The sequence below is a fragment of the Acomys russatus genome, chromosome 12, assembly GCF_903995435.1.
Source record: "Acomys russatus chromosome 12, mAcoRus1.1, whole genome shotgun sequence".
In the NCBI taxonomy this organism is placed as follows: domain Eukaryota; kingdom Metazoa; phylum Chordata; class Mammalia; order Rodentia; family Muridae; genus Acomys; species Acomys russatus.
The window spans coordinates 55,064,913-55,092,649 of record NC_067148.1 but is presented as its reverse complement, the minus strand read 5'-3'; the positions used below and the strand labels follow the sequence as shown (position 1 = coordinate 55,092,649).

The 27,737-nt window shown below is 47.9% G+C and overlaps 1 protein-coding gene across 1 annotated transcript in view; it reads left to right on the top strand.

The window, feature by feature from the left end:
• Ptprm (protein tyrosine phosphatase receptor type M) overlaps positions 1-27,737 on the top strand; it is a 680,548-nt gene that overhangs the window by 640,755 nt on the left and 12,056 nt on the right. The window contains exons 23-31 of the mRNA XM_051154461.1: positions 9,428-9,544; positions 10,171-10,221; positions 14,389-14,543; positions 14,780-14,915; positions 16,677-16,826; positions 17,684-17,857; positions 18,783-18,914; positions 21,422-21,547; positions 22,980-23,143. Of these exons, the coding sequence (XP_051010418.1) occupies positions 9,428-9,544; positions 10,171-10,221; positions 14,389-14,543; positions 14,780-14,915; positions 16,677-16,826; positions 17,684-17,857; positions 18,783-18,914; positions 21,422-21,547; positions 22,980-23,143 (1,205 nt within the window). The remainder of the gene's footprint in view (positions 1-9,427; positions 9,545-10,170; positions 10,222-14,388; positions 14,544-14,779; positions 14,916-16,676; positions 16,827-17,683; positions 17,858-18,782; positions 18,915-21,421; positions 21,548-22,979; positions 23,144-27,737) is intronic.

The following is a 27,737-nucleotide window of genomic DNA, read 5'->3' as shown; positions in this document are numbered from 1 at the left end:
ATCTTGCCACATTGCTATTATATAGCCTAAATCGGACGTGAGACTCACACTCTTCCTGCCTCAACCCCCCAAATTTTAGGGATTACACTCCTTCTGGCCGTGCCCAGCCAGATCATCGTACATTATACAGTAGATGGTGTGCCCATTAGCTCACCTTGCACTCCTTCTGATGTTGTGGGGCTCCAGAGTCAACAGTAAATTCATAGATATTTTAATCTGTTCAGTCGAGCCGTGTGCTTCCCATTCTTAGGGATGCTCATATGATCATTAGTCAAGAATGGCATGCCACACATTTCTGTCACCGTGTTCTTCCAATCCCTCCTGGGCTGTTTAGCAGGATTGTCACAACTTAAAGAAGAGGGCATTGGAACAGCCTGAGCAGGCCTTGGGTAGGACCTTGATATCTGACTTCTTTTACCCTAAAAGTTATTTACCTCCCTTGAGAGAGTCCCTAGGGCAATTGTGTACCTCACAGTACCCCAGAAGAATCCCAGTAAGATTAAGACTTCTGACATTACTGTTCACTCTTCTGAGTCTGGCCACAGACCATGAGTAATAATGCTACAGTAAGTGGAGCCTGAGGAGCTCTGCACTGGGACATGTTGAACTGATAGAAACTAGCAGTACCATGGCAACCACCACCACCATGGTGACCACCACCACCACCACCACCATGGCCACCACCACCATGGCAACCGCCACCACCATGGTGACCACCTCCACCATGGCCACCACCACCATGGTGACTACCACCACATGACGGCCACCACCATCACCATGGCCACCACCAGCACCATGGCCACCACCACCACCATGGCCACCACCACCACCATGGTAACCATCACTACCAGTCCATGGACACTCATGGGGAAGCCCATGAACAGGGTCTTCAGATCTTCACAGTGTCTGTGAAATAGATGTGACTGTTGCGCCATGTCCTGGAGAGCAAATAAAGCTTCTAGACAAATATCCACACAGCTCTCAACTGCAGAAATCCCACTCCTGATTCCCATGTCTCCCAAAGAACCAACTCTAAATGCATATAAGTGGGTCATTGTAAGAGTTGGGATAATTTTAACCACAAACAGTCCAGTCCGGAGTGTTCTTGTTCAAGTCAGGAAACACATCCAGAGTGGCTTCTTGACTCAAGCAAGATCACGTGGCCAGCTTATGACCCAGCTGGTGTGAGTCCCTAAGCCCTCTGCCAGCTGTACAGGGTTCTTTTCCTGGTGGCACACTTTGGAAGACTTAAATGTTTATTTTTGAGAGGCCCTAAAAATTATTCTTTATCTATTAACCTTAAAAGTCAATTCAACTCAGAAGGAATGTGCATATATGTGCATGCATGCGTGTGTGAATGTGTTTGTGGTGTGTGTGTGTGTGTGTGTGTGTGTACATACACACATTGGTGCGGTGTGTATGAAGAATGTTTTATTAAATCAGAAAAGCCATGTCCCAGCAACATGGAACACACAGAAAAATCGAGGTCCTTGAGCTCACTCGGCACCCTTGAATTGTGATCCTATGCCAGTCAGCCCAGGCCTGAAGCTGCTGGCAACTTCACAATTGGAATGACCCCGAGAATGGCCTGGTGATAAAGCACTCTCTCACCCTGTACTCAGTCTCATAGCCAACTCACCCTCTTACCCTCCAGGTGCTGCAGGAGCTTTACACTCAGGATTTCTCCCTGGCAGGGAAGCTGGTTGGCTGTCGCATGCCTCAGGGCAGGCCACTGATCACGTGTGTGCATACAAGGGAATCAGGAAAGTCTATATCAGTGTGTTCCTGCATCCCACTCTTTCCAAATACACACTCGTTATACCAACCCCATCAGAAAAAGCTGGACATCATGAGCTAGAACTTTGCCTTTGCTGCCAAAGGATCTATCTTCCAGGCCTTTCCGACAAAGACTTAAAGCTGCACAGGATTCCTGGAAACATCTCTGTTAGCTTCCTGAGTCGACACCACCTGTCCCTCCTCATCCACCCATGGAAACAGCACCCTTTCTTATTGGATGCACTAATAGTGTAGTCTACCTTGGAAAGCCACGGACTCCTTCTTTTAGAATCCGCACTGATTCTTCTGGTCACCCATAGCAGTTTCATTTAGGTTGCTTGTTTGTTTGTTTGTTGAGAAAGGGTTTCTCTATGTCACCCTAGTTCTCCTGGACTTTGTAGACCAGGCTGGCCTCACACTCAGGGATCTACCTGTCTCTGTATCCCAAGTGCTGGGATTACAGGCGTGCACCACTGCTTCCCAGGCCTCATTTAGGAATTTTTAACAAGCATTCAGTTATACCAATCCTGTTCCAAATACTGTACAAAAATAATGTCCGTAACAGCATTTGTATTACGCTCCTTCTACAGATAGAAAACTGGAACCTCGAAGAAGTCGAATAATTTGCCCAATGTCACAGGCAGTAAATGAAGCTTGGCTTTTAACCCAAAGGAATAGGACACCACGAGGGAATGTGGTTTTGATCGTTGAGCTTGCCTTGTGATCCGATGCAAGTTGGATTTGCCGATTGTGCGTGTGTCTTTGTAAATGTTATAGTCGCAGCTCATCCCTCTGTATCCCCAGAAAGGCCTAGATGGGGCTCTGCTTGTACCTGGCTTTAAGACTGTCCAAATGATGAACAGGACATCATTTGGATGGAAACAGCACGCCATAGGCTAAGACATTGCGTCTTGCCCCATTGGGGCCACAAAGTTAAAATGCTGATCCCTCAAGTCTTTTTGCGCATACCTGTCAGTCCATTTCAAGTTAGGTATCTGTGAAATATGGATGGTGATCTGGATTCCACAGAATTAGTGTAAGGGGCCCTGCCCTGGCTTCCTCGTAGAAGAAAGCAGGAGGATAGAGACCTGGGCCCCAGCACATTGGCATCCTCCCTAAGCCTCCGTGTAAGGACACAGCTGTGAGAACGCCTCCCCCAAACCAGTAATGGTTCTGTGTATAGACGCTGCGATGACCTTGCAAATGAAGGTTTGCAAACTGTCTTTGCAACTTCAGCTGTCTGCTTTAAATCGCCTCCCTAGAGCACAGACGCTTTTTCCTAACTGGGAGTGTTTCATCCACCACGTGATCTCGTATCCACCAACATGTATGGAAAGAGCCAGAACAGGCCTAGGATTTGCACAAGGTCAGGAATCTAAAATATGACCTCACTAAGGATTGTGTGAAAGAGATTCCACCATAGGAAATGCCTCACTAGCATACTCTGGGGCCTGAGTTTATATGCCAGTAGTGCTGCTGTTGCTCAAAGAATGTCTAAGATGCTTCTGGAAGTTACAGTCGCCAGAGTGAGTGATGTGTTCTTACTGCACAGTGAGCACCCGCCTTGGCCAGAACTTGAACTTGGGCAATTGCTAAATGCCAAAGCTCCTTCTCTTGAGTAGATACAGAACAAAGCAACCTGAATGAGTGTGGCTCTTGAAAGCCTGCCGAAGCTGGCCTGTGCTGCCTTCTGGAACCATATTCAACTGAATTGCATCTAAGAGGAGAGCCGGAGAGAAAGTCAGACTCAAGAGCGGACCATTGAGGCTTTACACAGAAGCCTAAGTGGGTGAAAAAGAAACGTCCTTATCTTATGAAGCTCTTCTCCTAAGCCAAAACTACCGAGTCCTCAGGAGCACTTGATTTACTGTGCATTCTTCAGGTCCTCAAGCGCCCCACTACCCAACCCTGTGAGTCAGGTCTGGAAGGAAGAAGCCAGCCTAGGGCCCTTATGTGAAATGTTTTATCAAGAGTGGTAGTCAAATGAGACTGACATATAAAGAAAGTATCAGTGATTTTAGCTGGGACTGGCAGTTCCTGCCTATAAGCCCAGCCCTCAGGAGCAAGGGGCAGAGCATTACAAATTGGAGGTCAGCCTGAACCACATAGCAAGTTCTCAGACAACTTGGACTATATTGCATGACCTTACCTCAAATGAGAGAAGGGAAGGAGAGAAAAGAAGGGAGGAGAGATCTTATAGCATGCATGAAAACCCTGCCCAGAGGCACAGGAAGAAAATATCCTCTTGAGAACTATGGGGAAAGTCAACAATGGCTTCCGAGTGTACCCTCCTCCCGCCCCATACCTCCACCTACACCTCTTCTGCCTCAGCTAGTCAGGGCAGCTAAAGCCACTTCAGATTTCCTACTTTATATCTGCTCCAGAAGCCAAAGCCTAACAAGACCAAAGGGGGGAAAAAGCCATGAGCTCCCTGAGGTCTACCCTCCCACACAGCCCTACAGCTGGACTTGGGCCCTGGCCTGCCCAGGGAGTTCATTGCCTGTTCTAGCTTTCTCCTAGAAGGAACTAGGGGCAAAGGGACAAGCCTTGGACCTTGCAAATCGATATCTTCCATGTGAGAACACAGCTCTGAGAACATCTCGCCCAAACTAGTAACGGCTCTGTGTATAAAGGCTGCAATGACCTTGCAAATGAGGGTTTGCAAACTATCTTTGTAACTCTGGCTGTTTGCTTTAAATGGCCTCCCTAGAACACAGATGCTTTTTCCTAACTCCCATTATAAGTATGGCCAAACCATACAGTAGCAGACAGGACATGCCAACATCTCTCCCTAGAGCCATCTTATTTCTGGGGTGTACAGTTTGCAGAAAAGAATAAAAGCAGCATGGAATCCTCCCTTCGTTTTTCCTGCCACCGTCATAAACCTCACAGTTGTCACTGCTCAAGACTTCCTCCTTTGCTTCCTAAACTTCCTGCTTCATCTTTCCGGACTCCACAAACTCCTGATGTCATGTAGGGTCTAGATTTTAGACTTGCCACTTAAGAATAAGGACTGCCATTTTTTGAGCTCTTGTAATCAAGAGGACACTTGGCCGGATGTGTTTACTGCTTTGAATCTGGTGATATCCAGACTTAGCTGCAGTTGGATCATATAGGAAGCTCCAGAAAATGATGGTTGCTTCTGCTTCCCCACAGAAATTGAGAACTATCCTGGAAAGTGGCCTGAGCTTTAGGGTTTCCTTGAATCCGCTTCCCAGCTGATTCTAATGTGCGGACAAATGTGAAAACACTATCTTGATCTTAGGGCATTCTGGGACAAGAATTGTCACCATCCCTTCTCGTCAGATGGAGAACCTGAGGCTGCGTAAACAAGCTGCACAGCCTTCTTCCGACTCGTGTTGGCCAGGTTCTGCAGTCTGCTTGAGCTGCGGAAATTCTTCCTGGTCGGTGTGGGCTACAGGCCAGGGAGCTTGTTGGAAACGCCAATTCTCCAGACCCTCAGAATGTGTTAAGAATTGCTGCAGGGAGTTCTGCTATGTGCTGGAGTTTAGAACTCTTGGTGTAGCTATGTCAGGACAAACTCAAGGTCAAGATGGTATGCTGCCAGGCCCAGGAGCTGAGGCTCTACCCGCAGAGGTGTTATGACCTTAGTAAGTGTGGGATGATTGTGAGCTATGAGTTAAAAATGACTCTCTTTAAAGACTTCCTCCAGGAAGCTCAAGTTCCTCACGTGATAATGCTTTCTGTGTTTTATGTTAGTGAATGTTAAAGCCAAAGTTAAGGACCCCTTGGGAGTAGAGACTGCGTCTCTCCTGCATCCCTGGGTATAGTAATGAGCAGGCGGTGGGGCCCGGTGCTCTTTGCTTGATTAATGGCCTGATGGAACCTGCAAAAGGCACCAAAGTAATCATCAGATCCTGGAAGTGGCCTCATTCCCAGGCTGGAGGCCATACATGATGAAGATGCGGGGTGATCGGGGGTGGGGGGGCCGATGGCAGAGCCTCTGCTAAATGCTGGGCAAGTACCCTCAGGCTGCAGGAGACAGCTGGCTTGGCACAGGACCAAACAGGGGAGCATCGGGCTGTGTGAGGCTGGGGCTCCAGCAGGTGTCTCAGAAAGCCCCGGTTTCAACATCTCTGTTTGCAGAATCAGAGCCAAGAGGGAGCTGGGAGCCCCGCATGCTGCAGTTGTGCCGTCTTCATCCATAGTGACACATGTTTTCCTTCCTGTTCCGTTTTCTTTAAGCAAAATAATAACTTGACACAGGTCCAAGCAGTTAAAACGATACTTAGAAGAACTGAATTTCGAAGGGTTTTTAGTAGGCTGAAACAGATGTGGCTAACCATTTCAAGATACTCTGGGAGATGAGTTGGAGGGATGGAGTCTAAATGGTCCCTTTGCCTTTTCTGGACTGCCCCCGCCCACCCAACAGGTGCTGGTGAGCAAGAAGCAAGGTGCCCCAGACACTTTCTGGAAGGAAGCACCTCTATGCTTCTGTTGTCTTAACTGCTTCTGGATTGGAGCATCCAAGGGCTCTGGGCCAGCTCCCCAAGCACACACTTCAGAGGCCACTGTCCTCCTCCAGCAGCTGCACCTGTTCACCACCATTGTGGCTGCAGTGGAAGCCCTTGACTTTGGAGCTGTCGCACATGAGCTGGACATGGCCTAATACACAGATCTCTGTTGCTTGCCTATGCGTGGGAGCACTCTGCTGCACCTCACAGGAGCACTCTGCTGCATCTCACTAGTTGCAGATATCTGAAGAACTCTGGACCCTCTAGACCCTCAATCTATGCTGGCACACTTTAACTCCTTGACCCCGAGGCATCGGAGGCCTCATGTTCATATTTATTAAAAATTCCCAGGCAAAGAAGGAAAGGAGTCTAAAACAGATAGGTGGCCATAGAACAAACTCCCCTACACCGACTGCACCTGTCGTTCATTAACTATGATATGCCAGATAAGGGGTTTTTATTAGGTAAAAGATCCCTAGATCTTTGGTATAACACAGGTTGCAGGTGTGTCTGTGTGTGTGTGTGTGTGTGTGTGTGTGTGTGTGTGTGTGTTTTGTTGTTGTTGTTGTTCTATTGTACTTTTCACAGAAGTATACTTTTAGTTGTATTGCATTGAGTTACTCCATTTTTAAAGTGCTTCTGCTTGCATAATTGAAGTCACAGAAAGATGAAAGCAAGGCCCACAGCATAGGGAAAAGTCCTGTGCTATGTCAGCACCCCTGTTAATTACGTTGGACATTCTATAAATGAAATTATGGTCACCCTCAAGTTAGAGACCTCTACATGTACACCATCTGATCAGACTGATTTGCATCTATAGCTGCGCCAACCAAGGACCATGCGTGGTGAGGACCTAGACCCCCTGCTCAGATGTAGTCGATGGGCAGCACAGTCTCCTGTGAGTCCCCTAGTATAGGGAGTAGGGGCTGCCTCTGACATGGACTCTGAGCGCACTTGTCGGTCACTTCCCCCTGGTGGGGTGACCTTACAAGGCCACAGAGGAAGAGGATGCAGACAGACCAGATGAGACTTGAAAGGCTGAGGTCAGATGATGGGAGAGGAGGGCTCCCCCTTTCTGATGGCTAGGAGGACTGGGGGGGGGGGAGATGAGGGAGGGAGGGTGGAACAGGGAGGCGACCAGGGAGGGGGCTACAATTGGGATGTAAAGTCAACAAAATACAGGTTTCTCTTAATCTTGGGCGTTTCTGATCCTGCTTGGGTGTCACGGTGCATATTGCTGAGATGCTATAGACAATGCCTTTCCATGACGTCACAGATCGTGTTTCCAGGCAAACACTGTGAAGGGGGATCCCCAGTAACATGAGCTCAAGCCTGTCTTTGCCTTATGCTCCTCTTGCCTCAAACCCAGACTTACATATTGTCAGCTAAGTTTAATAAAGTTTATCTTAAACCTGCAGAAAGCTTCAAAAGTTTCGAGGCAGCTAGCGTCCTAGCCAGCCACAGCCACACTGTAAGCATTGGTGTGACGCAGATGCCTGCCATTCTGAAAGGTCTTCTTAGCCCATAATCCTTTCTGAAAATTTTCCCAGGCTGGGATTTTCCTTCTTACACTTATCCTATGTCTTTCTCCGTGAAATACAGCCCTGTGCAGCCACTGCATATTTCTCATGTGTGGGGCATGACCTCCAGGTGCCATAGGGTCTGAGAAATAAGCAGAATAACCCTTTCTCACTGGCCAAGAACAACCAGGTGCCGAGTGTTGCGTGAAGGATCTCATCTTTGCTACCAGATATGCTCCTTGGAAATCAAAGCAAGTTCACATCTGTGGATAAGCCTTAGGGAGGTGGGAGCATCCAATGTGTATTAAAGAATAGGGGGTGTATCACATGGGAATAAATGAATGGAAAAAAGCACCCTAAACAAAAGGAATGGCTTTGGCTCATAGACTTCGGTAAATGTACGTCCTTGAACATAAAATAATAGAAAATAAAAATGACAGTTGTGGCCAATGTTTTAAAGTCACCTATACCCCAGATGAGAGAATATCTTGCCAATCTAACAGACAGTGCTGGAAGGCAGCGCTCCTGCAACAGTGCTGGTCGGTGTGTGGGGCTCCACTTGGGGGCGTCCTTCTTGACCTTGTCTGTGTAGCACATCCCGTAAGAAGACCCCAGAAAGAAGACCCCAGAGCCCAAGTGTAGATTGTGGCAGAGGAAATACAAAGGACGTAAATCATGTTTGGGGGGGTGTTTAAAAGATGTGATGGAATTTCATGCAGCCATAAAGGAAAATGACATCATCACATTGGCCGGGAAATGTACGCAACTGGAGATCATCCTGTTAAGTGAAAAGAGCTAGACTCAGAAAGACTCAAGTTCCACGTTTGCTCATGTATGTGGAACTTAGATTTGCAATCGTATGTGTATATGGTGTGTGTATACACGTATATTTGTGAGGGTGAGAGAGAGGGAGAGAGAGAGAAATATAGAGGAGAGAGAGAGAGAGAGAACTAGAAAGGAATTGTGAGGAGGAGGAGATCATAAAGGAAGAAGAGAAGGCTGTGGAGTAGATGTAATAAGAAAGCCAAAACGGGCACTTACTAGGGGTGAGAAAGGAAGCCAGCTCCAGAGTGAGGAGGGACTATGGAGGAGGGACACATGTAAACAAACACAATGACATGTACGAAGGTGTCGTGATAAAACACACTACCTTGTGTACTAACCTGAAACTAACTTTAAAGAGAGCCCGTCCCTCGTATCTGTGAGCAGCCGTAGTGCGAGTCTGTGAGCCTGGTGCAGAATCAGTTACAGAGCGCCGCCCCTCTCCAGGGTGAGTCACTTCATCTTCAGTATTGAAACTTTCTGAAGCTTAAGATTCAGAGAGACTGAAATCTGGTTGTTTTTCCAGGCCATTTCCTGAGTGGTGAAGAATGAGAAATGAATGCTTACTATAACGGGATAATAGCTACGCTTTGTTAATTTTAGTTCATTCCCCTGTATTCCAGTCTCCCCGTGACTCCAGTTCACTCTCTTTTGGAGCCGGAGTGAGGGGAACAGGTGATGCTAAAAACAGCAGCAAAAGAAAGCTTGCTTTGGGTCATGTGGCTAGCTTGTGTGTGTGCAGATTTATCCTGTAAATCGTAGTATGACCCTCCCCCCTCACTGAAGAAACTAAATAAAAAGTGAAACCCATAATTCCCTTTGTGTTTCTTAAAGGTGAAGTGCTGCAAATACTGGCCAGATGACACCGAGATCTATAAGGACATTAAAGTGACCCTAATAGACACTGAGCTGCTGGCCGAGTACGTGATAAGAACGTTCGCAGTGGAAAAGGTAAGTGAGAGAGCCGGAGTGAGGCGCAGTAGCCCCCTCCTCAGCTTTTCTAGGATCAGGCCTGGATGCAGGTAGGCTCCGGGAGTTTCTCAATACTCCATTCCGCCCTCTGACTCTGTAACGGCTCAGCTCCATCCTTAACGTACACCATTCCCATTTCACGGCGATCGGTATTTTGCAACTAAACCTAAAAATAGTGTCAATGTCTACCGCACTACTTCCATTTTGGCCTGGCTGATCTTTGTCTGGCCCTTTTCCCTCTCTTGATTCATAAAGCAAAGTTCAGTACATGTAGAGAAATGCCCTTCGGGCTTGAGAAGGCTCCCCCTGTGTTGAGTATCTACTTGGGTTTCCTTACCGGGTAGACATAAGTGCAAAGAAACTGAGGGGTTCTCTGGGTGGCAGCAACCTCCCTGCCATGAGGGGGCGCTCCATCAGTCACAGGCAGCCTTGCATGAGCCAGCACCTTCTTTCATGTTCACTCCCACTCTGCCCTCCGCCTGGGTGAATGTGGTACATCGACTCTCTCTCACCTCATCCCATGCGCATGGCTAGGGCTGCTTCTCTGGGGAAGCACTGTAGGCCATAACAGGGAACTCTCCTTGTCCCTCTTTCTGCTGACATAGGGAGGGGCCGGAGGTGAAGCAAACTGCAGCCCATCCAGAGAAGTGCCACAGGTACGCTGTGGGGAAGGAAGGTGGAGGTGACACGTGACTGAGAGACACCCCCCCCCAGAGGCTCTCCTGTCAAGAGCCTATCCTCCAGGATGCAGACAGACCTTCACAGCTGCCGCTCTGAGATGATCAGTCTGTCATGAATTCACTCTGCTCTCACTTCACCAAGTGGTAGCCGAGTCCTTTGAGGGCTGGGTGATGCCAGAGTGCTGGCCTCTTAGCTCCCCCCCCATCTGACTCTATGATGTACCGCACCTAAAAGCACTTTTTAGAATAAGCAGGGCATCTCTGGGGAATAGGGGAACTGCAGGATCTGCCTATTGTCTAATTCACACCAATGACTAGAAGTGCAGTTCCTAGTTTGAAAATCCAAATTCATGACAGCTTCACAAAGCCGAGAAGGCTTTAGTTTATTTTAATGTTTCTCGTGCCATCTAGCCTCTGTTTCCTATAGCCTGTCTTTTTTTTTTTTTTTAATAAGCAAGAGGGAGGCTTGGAGACTTCAAAGAATGTGAAGTTCTGGTTGACTCAGTTCTTCGAGTTCTAAACCTCACACTTTGATGTCAATTTTTTTTTTTTCCTTCTCAGGCAGGACTGTGCAAGAAAAGCACTTGCAGGATTTTTGTATGGCTCTTGGCAAGAGCACTCATGAATAACTGCATTAAAAGAGATAGCAATAATAGACCCTCGGTGGCTTTTTCTTAAGCCACTGCTTAAACGTGAAGTTCTTTGAACAATGGTCAGCTCTCTAATAAGCTGAAAATGCATCTTGGCTGCCAAAAGGAAGGGTTAGTTTTTTTTCTTTGCTCTGTTTTTAACCTTTTATTGTGTCTGCTGTGTTCCCACCTGCACAGAAATGGTCCTCCAACACCCAGCTATTTTAATCATGAAGCAGCCAGTGACGAGATGGTATAGGGAGGGGAGCAGGGAGGAGCTTGCAAAAGCATTGGGAGATTCAAGATGGCGTGCTAATGATTTCCAGACTGGACAACTGAAGTCTTGAAGGAAACCCTGTCATTTAACTTCCATAGAACACTTCTTGGACTTTGAAACTTTCTCTTTAAAGGGGAAACTTTAAAAAAAAATTTTTTTTTAAAGGGTTAGATATGTGCTTTGGGTTCCTGCAATTCTGTCTTGAGTGCAGGATGCAGCAAGAGATCTAAAGGTGAGGGATAGATTTGGGCTCTTCAGCAAGGCACCCAGAAAGCCACAGCCTGCGGCTGACGAGCCCCTAGTTTGCATTCAATGGCCTCCTTCTCTCTCCCACATACCTAAGGGCTCTGTGTAGCATATGATGCCCATCCTGTTGCCGTGGCAACTCCAGGGTTCCTGATGGACCCAGACCTTGTCTGTCTTAGCAGAATGAAAGCTAGAGGTGATCACTCTGTCCTCTGCGCCTGCAGGACACCTGAGTGCTGAGAGAGAAAGCAGCAGCTAGAGAACACAGGAAGAATAAAATTTCCTCTCACTTCATGATTCAGCCAGTCGTTCCACAGACATACAGTAAACCCACTTTAGGATATGCGCAACTATCTGAGGCGGAGGATCCCCTCCCATTATACTGCATAGAAACATTAAATGACTTACACTTTTTTATATATAGCATTAATGCTTTTATAATGAAAACTAAGGAAATAATGTGATTAACATCCAGCTGGGAAGTACTTGGGCTATCATTGCTGGTGGCTCCTATGTTTTCCCCCAGGAGAACCTGTTGTTCATGTACAGGAAGTAATGCTGAACCAGAAGCAATTTCCTTTGCTGATCTTGACAGTAATGAGCAGATCAGAGGATGGAACTTTGTTGTAGGAACAGGTTTCCTGGGTCCTGGAAGCTAATGTGTACCTTGCTATGACAATGAGCCATAGGCAGGGCATGGTGGCACACGCCTTTAATGCCAGCACTCGGGAGGCAGAGGCAGGGAGATCGCTGTGAGTTTGAGGCCAGCCTGGTCTACAAAGCGAATCCAGGATAGCCAAGGCTACACAGAGAACCCCTGTCTTGAAAAAAGAAAAGAAAAGAAAATGAGCCATAAAGCTGAGAGCCCAACTCACGATGGCTGTCCCTCTGAGACTGAAATTGAATGTGTAAAAATCACATCCCTAGCTCAGCGGCTATGAACATCTCTTGTTCTAGCAGAGAACCAGAGAACCCGAGTTCCATTCCCAGTGTTCGCATGGCTCCTCACAGGGATCTGTAACGCCGCTTTCAGTGGATGCAATCTCTCAGAAATCCAAGCCAAAAATAAATAAATAAATCGCATCCCCCTCCCACTTGGAGGCCCGTAAGCATTTATTGCCAACGCTGTCCTGATTTGCAGGATACTTGCCATCAGGTTAGGCCGGTGGCTTGCCAAGTCACTGTGCATAATTCCCGGAGAGCAAGCTCTCTGAGGGTTGGACAGGTGACAGTGACTAGACCGTCTTCTGACGGTCTTTAGAGCTGGTCAATATTATTTTCGGTGATGGGAAAATTTGGCTCTTAAGTGCCTGGTACCATTATTCTGGGATCCTGGAGCCTGTTTAGTTCATCACATTGTGAGTCCCTGTCCACTTGCTTCTTCACTGTTCAAACTCTCGTGAACAATAGGATCTCCACAGCAAAGAGAGCTTTGGCATTGGCACGCCATTCTGTGAAAGACACACTAACACACTGGTAGCAAATAGTAAATAATTTTTATCTTAAAGATTGCTCACCTCTCCCACCCTTTCCAAGCCCATAATGATACAGGATTTATCCTTCACCCACTAAACACCTGGGAATGATTAGTGGGGAATCTGGTTAAGTCCAGGCATGTTCACCTATAAGATGTAATAAAGCAAAGCAAGGGCTGGATGTGGGAGCACAGCACAGCCAGTGGATCCCAGATGATTCACCTGTAGCGTTAGTTTTAAAGGTAATTTTTGTTTTTCAGACTTTGGGGCTGGGACATGACTCCATGGGTGAGGAACTTGCTGTGAAAGCAAGAGGCCCTGAGCTTAGATGCCCAGCACACATAAAAGTGGGTGCCTGCAACCTCAGTGTGTGCCTGCAACCTCAGTCTGTGCCTGCAACCTCAGTGTGTGCCTGTAACTTCAGTGTTGGGAGGACAGTGACAGGCAGATGCTGGGAGCTCACTGGCTGCCCAGAGAAACCGAACCGTCAAGGTTCAGGTTCAGTGAGAGACCCTGTCTCAAAAAAGAGGGGAGAGTGAGCAGGAAGATATCCAGTGTTCTTATCCGGCTTCCATGTATGTGCCTATGCATGTACATGAGCAGCTGCAGTCACGTATGCACATATATGTCACGTGGTGGCTTACAACTGAACTTAGTTCCAGTCCCAGGAGATCCAGTGCCCTGTTCTGACCTCTGTGAGCATGTAGTGCACTCGCATACGTGCAGGCAAAACACTCACACATATAAAACTAAATATTTGCAAAAAAAAAAAAAATTAAGAGCAAATTAAAAACCAAAATTAGCATAAAGTCTTTTCCCTTTCACGCCGCTCAGTATCAGGGCCCCGTCTTCAGTTCACTGGTCACACAGAGAGTTCCAGTAGAGGCACATCTTGACCCTCTTGCTTCCTGACACGCCTGCTTCCACAGAGAAAATGGCCAGGACAGGAAGGGCACCTTCATACTTCTGTCACTCTGGCACTTGAACACTTGAAGTATTTGCAGTCACAGAATTGCTAGTGTTTGAGTGAACAGGCTACACGTTTGCTTAAAATAGAGAGAGAAACCTAACTGAGCCATAGATGAAAACAGATACGCTGGTCTGTCTGCTTGAAAAGGAGTTCCCGTTTATTCTTTCAGTAAACACTTCCTGAACACTGATAGTGTGTGTTCACCATGTGGGTACCTGGAGCCAGGACAAAGGTCCTAATATTCCAGTAGCCGCTAGTGGCCGGCTTCTTAATATAGCCTGTTTTGCAAGGAAGGGTGTTCGCAGAACCAAAGAGACTCATTCATCTCCAGAATTGCATGTGTAAGTTAGCATGTCCCTAAGCATCACCTCCCTCTCACACCTACGAGCAGCTTGTTGAGTGGTACAGCTACAGACGCCCTTCTTCCGGGGGATGCAGCGTGTGAAGCCCTGCGCTCGCCCAGGGAACCTTTCTCTTCCTGCCTCCGCTTGCTTATTGTTTCTTTCCTTTGTTCTCCTCCCTGCTGTGGCTGACCATGGACCGCAGAGAGGCATTCATGAAATCCGAGAGATCAGGCAGTTTCACTTCACCGGCTGGCCAGACCATGGCGTCCCCTACCATGCCACTGGCCTGCTGGGGTTTGTTCGGCAGGTCAAATCCAAGAGCCCACCCAATGCAGGCCCATTGGTGGTACACTGCAGGTAAGGAGAGCTCCCCAGTGCTGCCTCCTCATGGGTGCACCATAAACCAGTTATGGGTGCGGGGTTTCATGGATATCCTGGAAAACGTCTAGAACCGGATGAAGTTGGTAGCACGCACTTTTTTGTGGTTAACCATTGAGACGTTGGGAGCGTTGTGGTGGTCCTTCCCCTTGGCTGGCAGAGACACTGGGAGCGTTGTGGCAGTCCTTGGTTGACAGGCTCCTCTCTCTATGCAGTGCTGGCGCAGGAAGGACAGGCTGCTTCATCGTCATTGACATCATGCTAGACATGGCAGAGAGGGAGGGCGTGGTGGACATCTACAACTGTGTCCGGGAGCTTCGGTCCAGGAGAGTGAACATGGTGCAGACAGAGGTATTGCAGCCGGTCCTCCGGCCCATGGTTTAGTCCCCGTTGTCTGTCTTGCATACCCACCTCCTTGGGCAAAAGAAGTGTGCCCACTGTTTCTACCAAATGCCCTAGGAGAAAAGTTCTGTACCTGCCAACTCCTGATCCCTCCGTGTCTCCCTCCCTCCCCAACCTCTTTCCTTCCTCCATCCGTCTTTCATCTGTTCTTTCAAAAACGAACAAAAAAGGACTTTTCAAGTTACAGATTCTGGTGCCAAGAGTTTTCCAGGGACCGGAATCTGTAGCCATCAACCCACATCTGCACAGCTGTCTGTGCCAAGGAACTCGGAAGAGCCTCTACATCAAGCATGAACGGTTCCAACACTGTTCCTGTTCAGTCTGTCCTTTAAAGTAGCAGAGAAGCAGGCAAGACAGATCCTGAGAATGGCGGGGCGTCTGCCAGGCGTCTGCAGGGCACTCTCCTCTGTTCCACGCTAGTCTCCTAGCCCAGAAAAGGGCTTCCCTGCCGCAAGGCATCATGGGACTTGGCCCAATTTGTGGTGCTCTGTTCCAATTAGTAACTCTTAAAGTTGAAATACAAGGTATATCAATAAGTTAGCATTTCTCAAACATATACCTAGACCTAGCGCCCAGAACCTAGGACCCATGGAGGATCCCTCCGGAAGCAAAATGAAAAAAACAAAGGAGAATCCTTCCGTTTAGGCTACACACAAAAGTTTATAAGCCCTGTGGGCATTTTTAACAAGCATAAGAATTCCAGGAGTTGGTGGTGGTGCATGCCTTTAATCCCAGCACTCGGGAGGTAGAGACAGGCAGATTGCTGTGAGTTCAAAGCAAGCCTGGTCTACAAAGCAAGTCCAGGACAACCAAGGCTACACAGAAAGACCCTGTCTCAAAAAAACAAAAAAACAAAAACAAAAAAAAAGAATTCTAGGAGTCAGAAATGTTCCTTTGGTTTCTCTTCTCTTTAGACTATGGCCATATTTTAAAATGTGACCGTGATTAACTTTTTTATATGTTTAGCACACTTTAACAGTTTGTCAAGTATTGCAACATCCATCTTCCGACCTTATCTTCCTTTTCCAAAATGTTATTCCTAGAAAGTAATGGTAGCAAGAAACCTTTAATATTTCATTAATTGAAGGTCAATAATAAAGATCATGGAATTTGGTCAATTCTAGGGGATGCCCCCGCCAAGCCACAACACAGGGAAGTACTTTTCACATGTGTTATTGATGTGGTGACGAGGACCAAATCCACGGGCTTGCACATGTGAGCAGGTTCTCCATCATGGAACTTGGTCAATTCTAGGGGACGCCCCCACCAAGCCTAATAGTCAAGACTAAACTGTCTTCTCAGAGCTTTATATTGTGAGCTTGATTAGGAAATTCTTCCAACATCAACCAAATTACGCTCAATCCTCACCTGAAGTATTGAGTTCCAAGTTCATGGTGTCAGAATTAGAGAACTATTTTAGCCACTGCCCTACCTACTCTGGTGGTTCTGTGTAATAGTCTTCATAAAGATCCTTTTCTTCATCCTCCTATTCCCAGCTGAGCGGCATCCCAGCTGTCAGGAACAGGGTTACGGTGCTCAACAACCCAGCCTGCTGGCACCAGGGCCTTAGCATGGTTCTTCCTCTGTTGTGAATGTGTCGCCCCTGCCATCCTGGGGGCATAGGGCTGACAGCACACTAACCCACATCCGGCTAGCCCTTTGGTTTATCTCAAGTTCTCCATCACTGAGTAAGTCCGTCTGCCTCTTCAGGAGCAGTATGTATTTATCCACGATGCGATCCTGGAAGCCTGTCTTTGTGGCGACACCTCCATCCCCGCTTCCCAAGTCAGGTCTCTATACTATGACATGAACAAACTGGACCCACAGACAAACTCGAGCCAAATTAAAGAGGAATTCCGGGTAAGTGGGGATCCAGGCTGGGAGGATGAGGGGTCTGGTAGGCTATGACTCTCCTCTTTAGAAACTCTCAGAGTAAACTCCTAGGCCCTTGAACCAACAGCACAAAGCCTCACAACTTCGGGACTAGTGGCTTTGGGGACTGGACGATGTCCCTGTGGAGCTCATGGGTGTTTATCAGGACCAAGAGCTCTGCTCTCAATTGTCAGTGGCAGCAGCAGGCCAAATGCTCCCAGGGCCAGAATTGCATAGCTTCAAGTCACTAGTCTAGCAGAGCCATTTTCATTTCAAGTAGGCACCAACCAGGGCTGAGACCCAGGACACCTGGTCCACAGTGTAACTAACTGTGAGTGCAACCCAGCCCTGGAGATGGCTTCTGAGAATACTCCGAGGGCCTAAATCCTCATTGTTCAGGTTTTATCCAACTGTACATGAGCTGCTGGTGCTGTGTGCTGTGGATCTGCACGGCCCTTTGCCTCTGGCTGTTATGCATTGTGTGCAGACAAAACGCAAGGACGGACTGAGGAAATGTAGTTGGTAGAATTCCAAGGCTCCCACCTTACAGCCAGCTGAGGTACTGTGACACTGTTCTCTGCCTTACACGCCTTTCTAAAAGAATCAGTTTGCCCATATGTTCCTTCTGGACCATATTATGAACTCACACTTCCTTGGGAGTTTTACGGTTGTGTCACAGCTTTCAGTTGACACATTATAAGTGCACATGTTTATGGGGTACAACACAGTGATTTCATACATGTATTCACACCATCGAGTAGTAAGGAAGCATGAAATCGGCCTCCTGTGGTGACCTAACTGGAGCTGGAGGCCCCGCCCTCTCCCCTCCCCCATTTATTCTGCAGACCCTCAACATGGTGACCCCCACCCTGCGTGTGGAGGACTGCAGCATTGCCCTGCTGCCACGGAACCATGAGAAAAACCGCTGCATGGACATCCTGCCTCCAGACCGCTGCCTGCCCTTCCTCATCACCATCGATGGCGAGAGCAGCAACTACATCAACGCAGCCCTGATGGATGTAAGCCCCTTTGGGTGCATGGGAAGGAAATGACCAATGTGTATCCTTGAGACAGAGCCCCAAGCAGCCTGGGAGTGCTTATCTGCCCCTTTGGCCTTGTCGGGGCCAGCTGTTCTTTCCAGCAAAAAACAAAAATAGATTTAGCATTCCTTATGTGGGGCAGAAGTTCCTACTCAGGCATCACCTGTCCAACGTACTCAGAGATGGAACCCACCTAAGCCACACAGTCAGGTTTTTAGTCTGCTTGGCCAGAGAGCAAGAGGCAGCTGTTGGGTCCTCTGGCAGGACAGGGGATACTGTGACTGGCAATATTTAGTTCTCTTTCTTCTTAATTTAGGCGGTAATTGAAACGGGAAGAAAGCACAACTCACTGCTTCTCGCCAGTCAGTTTACTTCCTGCTATTCAACCGACGATGAAGAAAATGGATATTTTTCAGTGCTAATGTGTGAATTTTAGTTCTCTTGGTATGATACCATAAAAGGGGCTGAAGCTTGTTTAGAGCTCCCCGAGCTGACAAAAGCATGTGTATCTTTTATGGCAGGAATAAGTAAGAGTGTCACCTAGATAAACAACACGCAAACAAGTTTTGGGGGAAACAAAACTATTTTCATTGTACTTAGTTTTTAAAGTAACTTCCTCCACTAAAGTTATTAATATGGAAAGAGTCAATACATTGCCTGTCAGAAATATTTTTAAAATGGTAAGAAATAATTAGGAAGTCCCCATAGTTTTTAAGTGAGAATAGTTCATCATAATTTCACCAAAAAAAAATTGTTTATTTAGTCCATTTTGGTGTTAACAGAGGTGATAAAATTCAACAAGCACTAAATACATGCTGCACATCTCCATGTGCACAAAATAACTCTGCTGCCTCCCCTCATGCTGTGCTCTGTATATCTGGGTCTCTCTCTTTTGCGTTTGCAGAGCTACAAACAGCCTTCAGCATTTATAGTCACCCAGCATCCTTTGCCAAACACCGTCAAAGACTTCTGGCGACTGGTCTTGGATTATCACTGCACATCCATAGTTATGCTCAACGATGTGGATCCTGCCCAGGTGAGTCCGGGGATTCTGCCAGGCAGAGCTCAAGTCACGGTGTCGAGTCTATGTGTGTCTCGTTTGTACGAGATGGGCAAGCCTCGCATCCAGTGTTTAGAGGCCTGTGGAAGGGTATGGAAATACCAATGTTACAAATGAGAATTACAGGCTACAGAAGAAAGCCGGTGAAAACCAAGAAGGCATACCAACGGCATAGACACGGGACATAAAAAGATAGGAATAAACAACTAAAACATCCATCAGTGAGTTTCAAGGGCACGGATAGAGTCCAAGCTGAGCCATAAGCTAAAGAAAGAGCAAGCCAACCAGTTGAGACAGGCCTTGATCTCACGCTCGGGCATCTAGGCTTCTTCGAACTGCTCAGCCGGGGCCTGCAAGAGGGAGGCACAGTGGAGGGAGGCAAGCTGGTTTAAAGAATGGCAATTGGCTTTATTGATTCTTTGTAAAGGAAGTAAAAGAAACAAAAGTGAGTCTAGGGTATAAGCTCAGACCATTCAATGACGTTTTTGCATGGCTCACGCAGACAATAGAGAGGAAGCAGAAAGCCATGCTAGTGAGCAGGGCAGCAGACTTCCCTGGGGGGGAGCTGTCAGGAAAGTCAGCACCAAGGCCCTGTGGGAGCAGAACGTACTCTCAGCACAGACTTCACCTCCATGACAGAGGGCGTTGGGAAAACTTCAAGCTCAGCGTGTATTAAGAATAAACTTATTTGGGAACTAACTTCATTTCCTATGCAGTAGAAAAAGCTGTTGTCTTAAATAGGGCAGGAGCTCTGGTGGAGGCTCCTGGCCTCTTTTAGCACCTAAACAGGACAAGGTGTCTTCCCCAAACCCTTAATGTCACATATGCAGCTAAGGTTTTTAGTTATGTTGGAGACGCTGCATCATATGGCCGAGGCTCTCGCTCGGAAGCTAGCTGATGAAATAATAATGACAGGCCTTGTTCCTGTCTTTCCCTTTCAGCTTAGCCTCAACGTCTTAGAATTTTCCCTCCCTCCTCTCCACTCTCAGAACAGATTGTCACTGTTTGCAAAAGCATACCCTGTTCAAATAGAACCAGAGACTGTCATTCTAACTTCTAGACAGCAGGTACACTTCACAAATTTAAAGGCCAGGCATCAGGTAAGGGATGCGTGCCCTGTGTGGGGTCATTTTGCCTTGTTCCTTGCATGAAGGTGCGTGTGGGTCATCTGTCCGTGACCTGAGCACCAGTGTCTGAGCGCTAAAGCCCCGTTGTAAATGCACACTATCTGGACTCCAACCAAACCTTTGCTGACTGGCAATCAGAAACAAAGGGACTCCCATTCTATCCTGCAGATCTTGCTGATTTCCAGAGGGCAGCCTGAGAGGCTCCTGGGACGCTGCGTCTCAGCAAATGCCAAACTGGGAGCTGGAACTCTGGGGCTCTGCGAGCGTGCGGGCTGCCGCTCGACCGCTTTAAGTATTTATCGGGCCAGTTCGTGCACGCGTTATGCACCATTTAAGCCATTTTCTACACGGTTTCCCTGGGCAGAATGTAGGGCACGGTGTGCCAAGAGATGCCAGTCTGGGCTGTTCATATTTCTGTGGTATAAATGGCAAGCATTTGATCGGGCGCTTGAACTGGGAAAATAAGCAGAGAGCTAGGCCGCTCTGCCCATAGAGAAATGGGCAGAACTGCTTAAATGTGTTTGCTGTGGCTTTTATCAAGGTCTAGGCTCTCTGCCATGTGCCTGTTAATCTTAACCATGGGTGGGTACCCTTGGGAATCAAAGAGGAAATAAACATCTGCATGCTACTGCTTGACAAGGCAGTTTAATAACTTGTCACCAGGAAATGCTGGCGAGGAAGAAAAAAAATTCCATGGAAAACATTATTTGAAAAATAAATAAATGTAATTCCTAAATCCAACAGACCTAGTTAATGTAAAGAATAGTCTCGGCTACCCACTGTCCCTCTTAGTCATTATCATAGGTAAGAGGCTAAAGGGCAGCGTATTGTTTCAGTTGATTCTGCTAACTGAGAATTTATCTTGTGATCTTGAATAAATAAGTCAACCTTTGCCACATGTGACAGTGAAATTTTATATCATTTCAAAAGTTTAAAGGCATCAAGAAAGAAAATCCAAGCCATGAATCCTCCTTTTGTATAACATCAGTTTGCTTTCGAAGAATTTAAAGATACACCCAGCACACCGCCAGTTCTGAATAGTATCCAAAGTTAGCCTGTTCCCAGCAGTCCCTCAGAAGATGACAGAGACGGGGTCTTGCTACCTGGGCATGTCCATTTAAATATCTTCATTTCAATGGTGGCCAATGGCATCTTCTTCGGCGCCCAGGCATCCCCTTCAGCATGCAAGAGAGACCTTACAAAAGGCTGCTGTGTCACAGAGACTCTAATGACCACCACAGAAAGTCCTGGTGTCTGGGCCTTTTAGGAATGAGAGGAACTGAAATTCAAAGAATTGTATTGATGCCGTCAATCTTCTCCTGTAATCACACGTGTCATTCTGTGTCTTGGGTTCAGTTGTGTCCGCAGTACTGGCCGGAAAACGGAGTGCACAGACATGGCCCCATCCAGGTGGAGTTTGTGTCTGCAGACTTGGAAGAAGACATCATCAGCAGGATCTTCCGGATTTACAATGCCTCCCGGGTAAGACTTGGCCTCTGTGGTGCTTGAACTGGGGTTTCATTTTGTCTAACTGAATGTTGGCCGGCTACTGTGTACCGGGGTCGGTCAGTAGGCATTTCATGTGAGCGGATGCTGAGGAAGGAAGTCAGCGGCCGTGAGCTCGCTGGGAAGACAGCTGTAGGGGGCTGCACCTGTTGAGCTCTGTGTAGAGTAGGACACTTCTGTGGCTGGGGATCAGTGAGCTAAGGGCAGGAGGCAGCGAGCGTGTGAGCACAGGGACCTAGCTGCAGGGCCTCCCTTGCCACTGCTAGCGGGCTCTACATCTGTAAACTCTGCTCTCTGAGAGTCCTGGCAGCTGTGAGACAGAGCTGGATGACAAATGGCAGAGGCATGACAGGGGTATGACAGGGGTAGCGGCAATTGGAGATAGTAAGTGGTAGAGAAAGCCTGCTAGATCCTGAAACTGGGGCAGCAGGCTCTCAGAGAGTCAAGGCGACCCACAAGATTTGGCTCCTGAGAAGGAAGTAGCCTGATGATCATTAACTGGAATTGTTTTACCTGTGGGGAAAACACATGGCTTTGGGGTAAGGAGCTGAGCTGAAGCTCAATTTGGGACACAGTAGGTTTGGGGTGACTATTGAGCCCTGAGGTTGGTTTTTGAGTACATGAGGGTGACATTCAGAACAGAGGTCTACATGCTGACTGACCTGTGATACCTAAAGCAATGAAACTAACTGAAACCAACCAGTGAGACCGAAAGATGAAAAAGGAACCCCAGAACTGAACCCAGAAGTTCCTGTTAGCCCCAGGTATGGGACAAGGGGAGACTGAGGCAGAGGAGGAGAAAGAGTTGACAAGGAAAGTGCATCCCAAAGACCAACCTGTGCCAAGTAGTGCTGAGTGCCAAGGGGGTCCTTCCAACGCCAAAGCCAGTAATACTTCTTTTTTAATTCTGCAATCCTGTTTGTTTATACGTAATGATTAATTAGTGATCGATAGCTCAGCAAGGACCTCATTGTTAATCAAAGCCATATTATATAGAGAACAGAGTTAGATCTACATTGCATTGAGCTCACAAACATTCCCAGGTTATAATTTATCCCTTACGTTTAATTTACTTGTAATTAAAGTGAGGCCATTTTTCCACATAATACACAACATGGTCAATCCTGATGTTATTTTTCTCTCGGCTTTTGCAAAAATGTGAGCACTCTGCTCCACTCTTGTTTATCTCTGGCCTGTCATTTAAAGCACCTGGATCTTTATAACCACCAGAGATTAAAGTCATAATTCTCCAAGCCTGTAGAATCACCTCTGGTCCTGTGCTGCCTTCAGTCTCCTTAGTAACACCTTGCTCTGGTGGGAAGATGAAGTGGGAGGGGATCAGACCCCCCGGAATCCAGTAAGTGATGACTTGCCCTCCAATCCCTGATTGCTGCCTTGCCCTCTGCAGCCCCAGGATGGACATCGCATGGTTCAGCAGTTCCAGTTCCTGGGCTGGCCGATGTACAGGGACACACCTGTGTCCAAGCGTTCCTTCTTGAAGCTCATCCGCCAGGTGGACAAGTGGCAGGACGAATACAATGGCGGTGAAGGCCGCACAGTCGTGCACTGCTTGTAAGTACGCTGTGGAGCTCTTATCGCGGGGGAGTCACGCCCCGCTCCCCACTTGCTTGCCTTCCTCCTGCTGTAAATACAGAAGACATGAGTAGCCCTGGGCGAGAGGGGCAATCAGTGCTCTCGCTGAATGATCAGTCAGCTTCCTAGAAACACAACACACAGGTTGTGTACTTGGGTGTCTTGGCCTGTTTTCCATTTCCCCAGCAAGGTACAGGAGACTAGGAGGCTTATAAACCACAGAGTTGGACTTAGTCCCCCCACACATTTTGGAAACTGGTAAATCAAAGCACCAGGTAAAGGTCATAACATAGCAGAGGCCATCATGTGGCAAAACAGAACAAGGCCACTCTTGTACTGTCAGCTCTCCTCGTAGAGCCACAAATGCCAGGGAGACCCCTCATCTGGTCCGGAGAACCTCCCAAAGGCCTCAACCTCAAATATCGTTAATGTCTCTGGAGATGAAGTTCCCACCACGGGAACTTGGAAAGCACATTCAAACTACAGGTGCTCTGTCACCGTGATCAAAATACACATTACCCTAGAACTGGAACCAACCCCCACCACCAGAGAAGAGGAAAACACAGGGTGGCTTCGGTGGGTAATTCATAGCTCAAGAGCCTACAGTTAAATCGTCAGGAATTTTCAGCGGGGGCTGGTTGTTTGACTGTTGGTAACTTGAAATCAGCAAATACCATAACCAAGGATTCCTCCCACATGGCCGAGCTGGGTTACCTCGCGGGAGTAATTGATCGTTTTACTGGACACCATGCAGAATCTTTCTTCCTTTTTTTCTCTATCCTTCTTGCAAGAGATGTTCTCTGGAAATGGGCCACTGATAGGATTCGACTAGAGTCTGTCATAGGCTGGTCTGGAATATCCTGTACAGACCCTCATGGCAAAGGCTTGGTCTCAAGTTGGTACTAGGAGAAAACCTCATGGGCCTGCCTGCTGGGAGGTCGGTAGGTCACTGGAGACATGCCCCAAGTGAAATTATGGAACTCTGGGCTCTTCCTCCTTGTGTCTCCCAGCCATGCGGTGTGTACCCTTCCTTTGCCACATGCCCCGCCCCCAGTGGTATGCTACCTCACCAGGCCCGAAGCCACCAGGCCCCAAGCCACGAGGCCAGCCAGTCATGGGGTGGGAACTTCACAACTGTGGCCCAAACGTGCCATCATCTCTACATGAGCTGTTTATTCCGTGTTTGTCACAGGGACTGAAAGTTGACAAGCACAGAACCAGTGTCCTCTAAGGGTGACATCTAGGTCAACCGTGTAGCAGGTGCTAAAATGTAAACATCTCAGGCCATGCTTCCCAATGGGACCTGTGCACTGGCAGTCATTAGGGTAGCCCTCAGGCCACACGGAAACCAACTAAATCCCAGTCTCAGCATGGAACCCAGGCATCTGCACACTAAAAACTCTTGGATGATTGCCGTGTGCCATCAGTGTTGAGAGCCACTGAGGGGAGAATGCCTTGCCTCCCAGATCACTTCACCCACACTTTCTCATTGGCCGTGTTGTGCACCTAGTCATCCAGCTAGAAGTGGCTTAATGGAGCAGGCAAATAAAAGGCACAGCAGTCAGGAAGATGCTTAGACGATTTTAGGAGTTCAGCGTCTGAGCATATGTTGCCTTTCTGAGGAACGCCGCGAGGAGCTGTGATGAGATCACTCCCAAATTGAAGCACAGCAAACTCTTCGTCTGAAAGGTGGCCACCCCAACTTTAAGTGGCAAGTGGCTGAGGGACCAGTTACTCCCAGCTCCCCAGCCTTAGCTCAGGTAGTGGAGCCCCTGAGTTCTTCTCAGACCCTCATCATGCTACAGGAAGCTTAGTCCCTTAGAAAGAGTCTCAGGAACACACTCACCCCTGTCCTCCATCTTAAGGCCCCCTATTCTGTCTTGCATAGGGCAGTATACTCGTCCCTCCCCCATGGTCTGCTGTCCACGGGCGGGCTCAATGCTTCAGAAATGTCTACTCCATCCCCCTTCCCATTTCTCAGAAGAAAATGCAAAAGTCTCGCCATACTGGCCTCATCACCTCACAGTGGGCTTTTTTCCCCGCAGCCATCTTTTATTAACTTGCCAAAATGATAAGCACCAAATGAAAGAAGACAGGCACCCACTATGTGTTCTCTGGGCACCTACTATGTGTTCTCTAGGCCTTTTCAGACATATAGAGCTGGGCTTTGGGTTGTGGCCATGTACCTGTGAATATACGAGAAGGATGATGCTGTAACATTACAGGAATGGGCAGTGTTCAGAAAGAAATGCCCGGAAAGTGTTGTCATGGCAAGACATCCACTCAACATGCCGTAGGCAACATGTTGTAGGCAAGTAAGTTAAGGCGTGAGTCTTGCCAATAGATGTGTAGACTGAGCTATCAAGCACTTTAAGAACCAAGATAGCTTCCTGAGATAAAGGGAAACAACCGGGGGGGGGGGGGGGGGGGGAGGAAGCCAGAGAGAAAAGCACCTGGGTCCAGCTGATGCTCCAGCCTGCCTCGCCCACAGAAGCAACTTAGTGAGGACCAACGGGAAGGAGCCCGAGCTGCTGGAGCCCACTGCTCCTGGGTTCACGGCTTAGTGTACAAAGAGTAGTAAAGACTCTACACTGTTAAAAAAAAAAAAAAAAAAAAAAAAAAAAAAAAATCCCAACAGGGAAGTTAACATTTATTAGCTGGTATTAGATCTGTTAGGTCTGTGTTTGCAGGGGTTGTTTGTGTTCTGTTTCCTGGGCATGGGCGTGGGATCCAGAGCCTTGCGGACGCTAGACAAGTGCTCTGTTACCAAGCTACTCCTCCAGCCCCGTTGTTTGTATTTTTAATATTAAAGGTAGTTTTCAAATAGCCCTCCTGCATCTGGAAGGCCTTCGTCATATCTGGAAGCTTAACTCATTTCAACCCTGGCCTACCCGCTTTCTAACACAAGCCAAGTGGAGAGACCTGAAAGGGAGAGGTGTGAAAGAAATATGCAAAGGCCTGTTAGATCACTGCATGCTGTAGGCAGCGTTCTTCCAAAAGACAGCTGTGACCCTCGAACGAGGCAGTTATATCACTGTTCTGTGTGGTGCCTCTAACAGCGGGCTGTTTGGCTGTCACACACAGTGGTAGACATCTGTTGTTGTTCCTCCTCTGCCTGCCTGACATCCCCTTCTTATCTTCTGTGAGGGCTTCCCCCCCCCACCACCCCCCCCCCCCCCCCCCCCCCTGCGCAAGTTCCCCTAATTCCCATGGAGCTGCCTCTTGCTTTCTTGGCATGACATTGGGTGTGATACTCAGCCTGTAGAAAATATTTGGATTTCCTTCCTGCCTTCCTGCCTGCCTTCTAAACCTACAAGAAACCTTAAACTGGTATCTTCCAATATTGGTCAGAAGAAAATAAAAACTACTTTGGAAGTGGTTTAACAGGCCTCTGTGAGGTATTCAGCATGGTGCAGTGCCACCTATTGGCTGAGGGCAGAGTACACCTGCATGAGAGCTCTCCAAATGGAATGCTGCCTTGGGCCAGATACTCAGGGAATTCTCTTCCTTATAAACATATTGCTGCTTTTAAAACAAGAATATGCCCTCATTCTGAACCTTTGGAGAGAGTGGGTGTGATCATGAGCAACTTTTGAGACATGATGTAAAGACCCAATGAGCCAGGACAGTGGACCATCTGTGCAAAGAGCAGAAGAGTGCCTGAGGCAGAGGCACGCCCCTGTGTCACCTGACTTACAGCATGGACCCCTGCAGCGTGTGATGACAGGACAGTAGGGGAAACTGGACACATCAAACTCTCTCATGAGTGAACAGAAATCCTTTGAGATGAATCATCCCCAAGTGTGGAAAGCAGACAGTACCACTTCCGTTCGAACACATGGGAGAAACTCCTCAGGAGCAGGAAGTTGGCATAGACTAAGAGAACACAGAGCCCTGGCCACTGAGGGAGCGCAATGATGTGCTGAATTAAAATGGTCGAGTCTGGTTACAAGCTCTGGATAGATAAGGTGGGGGCGGCATGCAAAACACACACATCCCAGAGCCAGAATGTCTGCAAGTACCGCAAATCCTAAGAACAAGACATTTGATCCTTTGGTTTTTAATGAGCAAGACCTTTGATAGGCATCACGCTCTGGAAGAGAAAGCATGGTGTGTGGGCTTCCTGGTAGAACCCTTGTCTAGCTTATGTAAAGCTTGGAGCTTGACTCCCAGCATCAGAGAGAAAAGGAACACAATTATCGACATCCTTAGTTTGACTTCAGAGTTTGGGAGAACCGCTGCATGCCCACCTGCATGCCCACCTGCATGCCCACCTGCATGCCCACCTGCATGCCCACCTGCATGCCCACCTGCATGCCCACCTGCATGCCCACCTGCATGCCCACCTGCATGCCCACCAGAATGGCTGGATTTTTCTTTAAAGACATAAAACAGGGATTGGTGGTTGGTGGTGCAGCAGCACTGACAAGGGCATGGCGGTGAGAGGAAGCCAGGGTTGGGAGTGGCCAGGAGACTGGATGCGGATCCGATGGAGCCAATGTAGTGTGTACGTTTGCAAAACTTAACCCCCAGTGTCTGCTTCTCTTCCCTGGACTTCATGTAGCCATGTTAT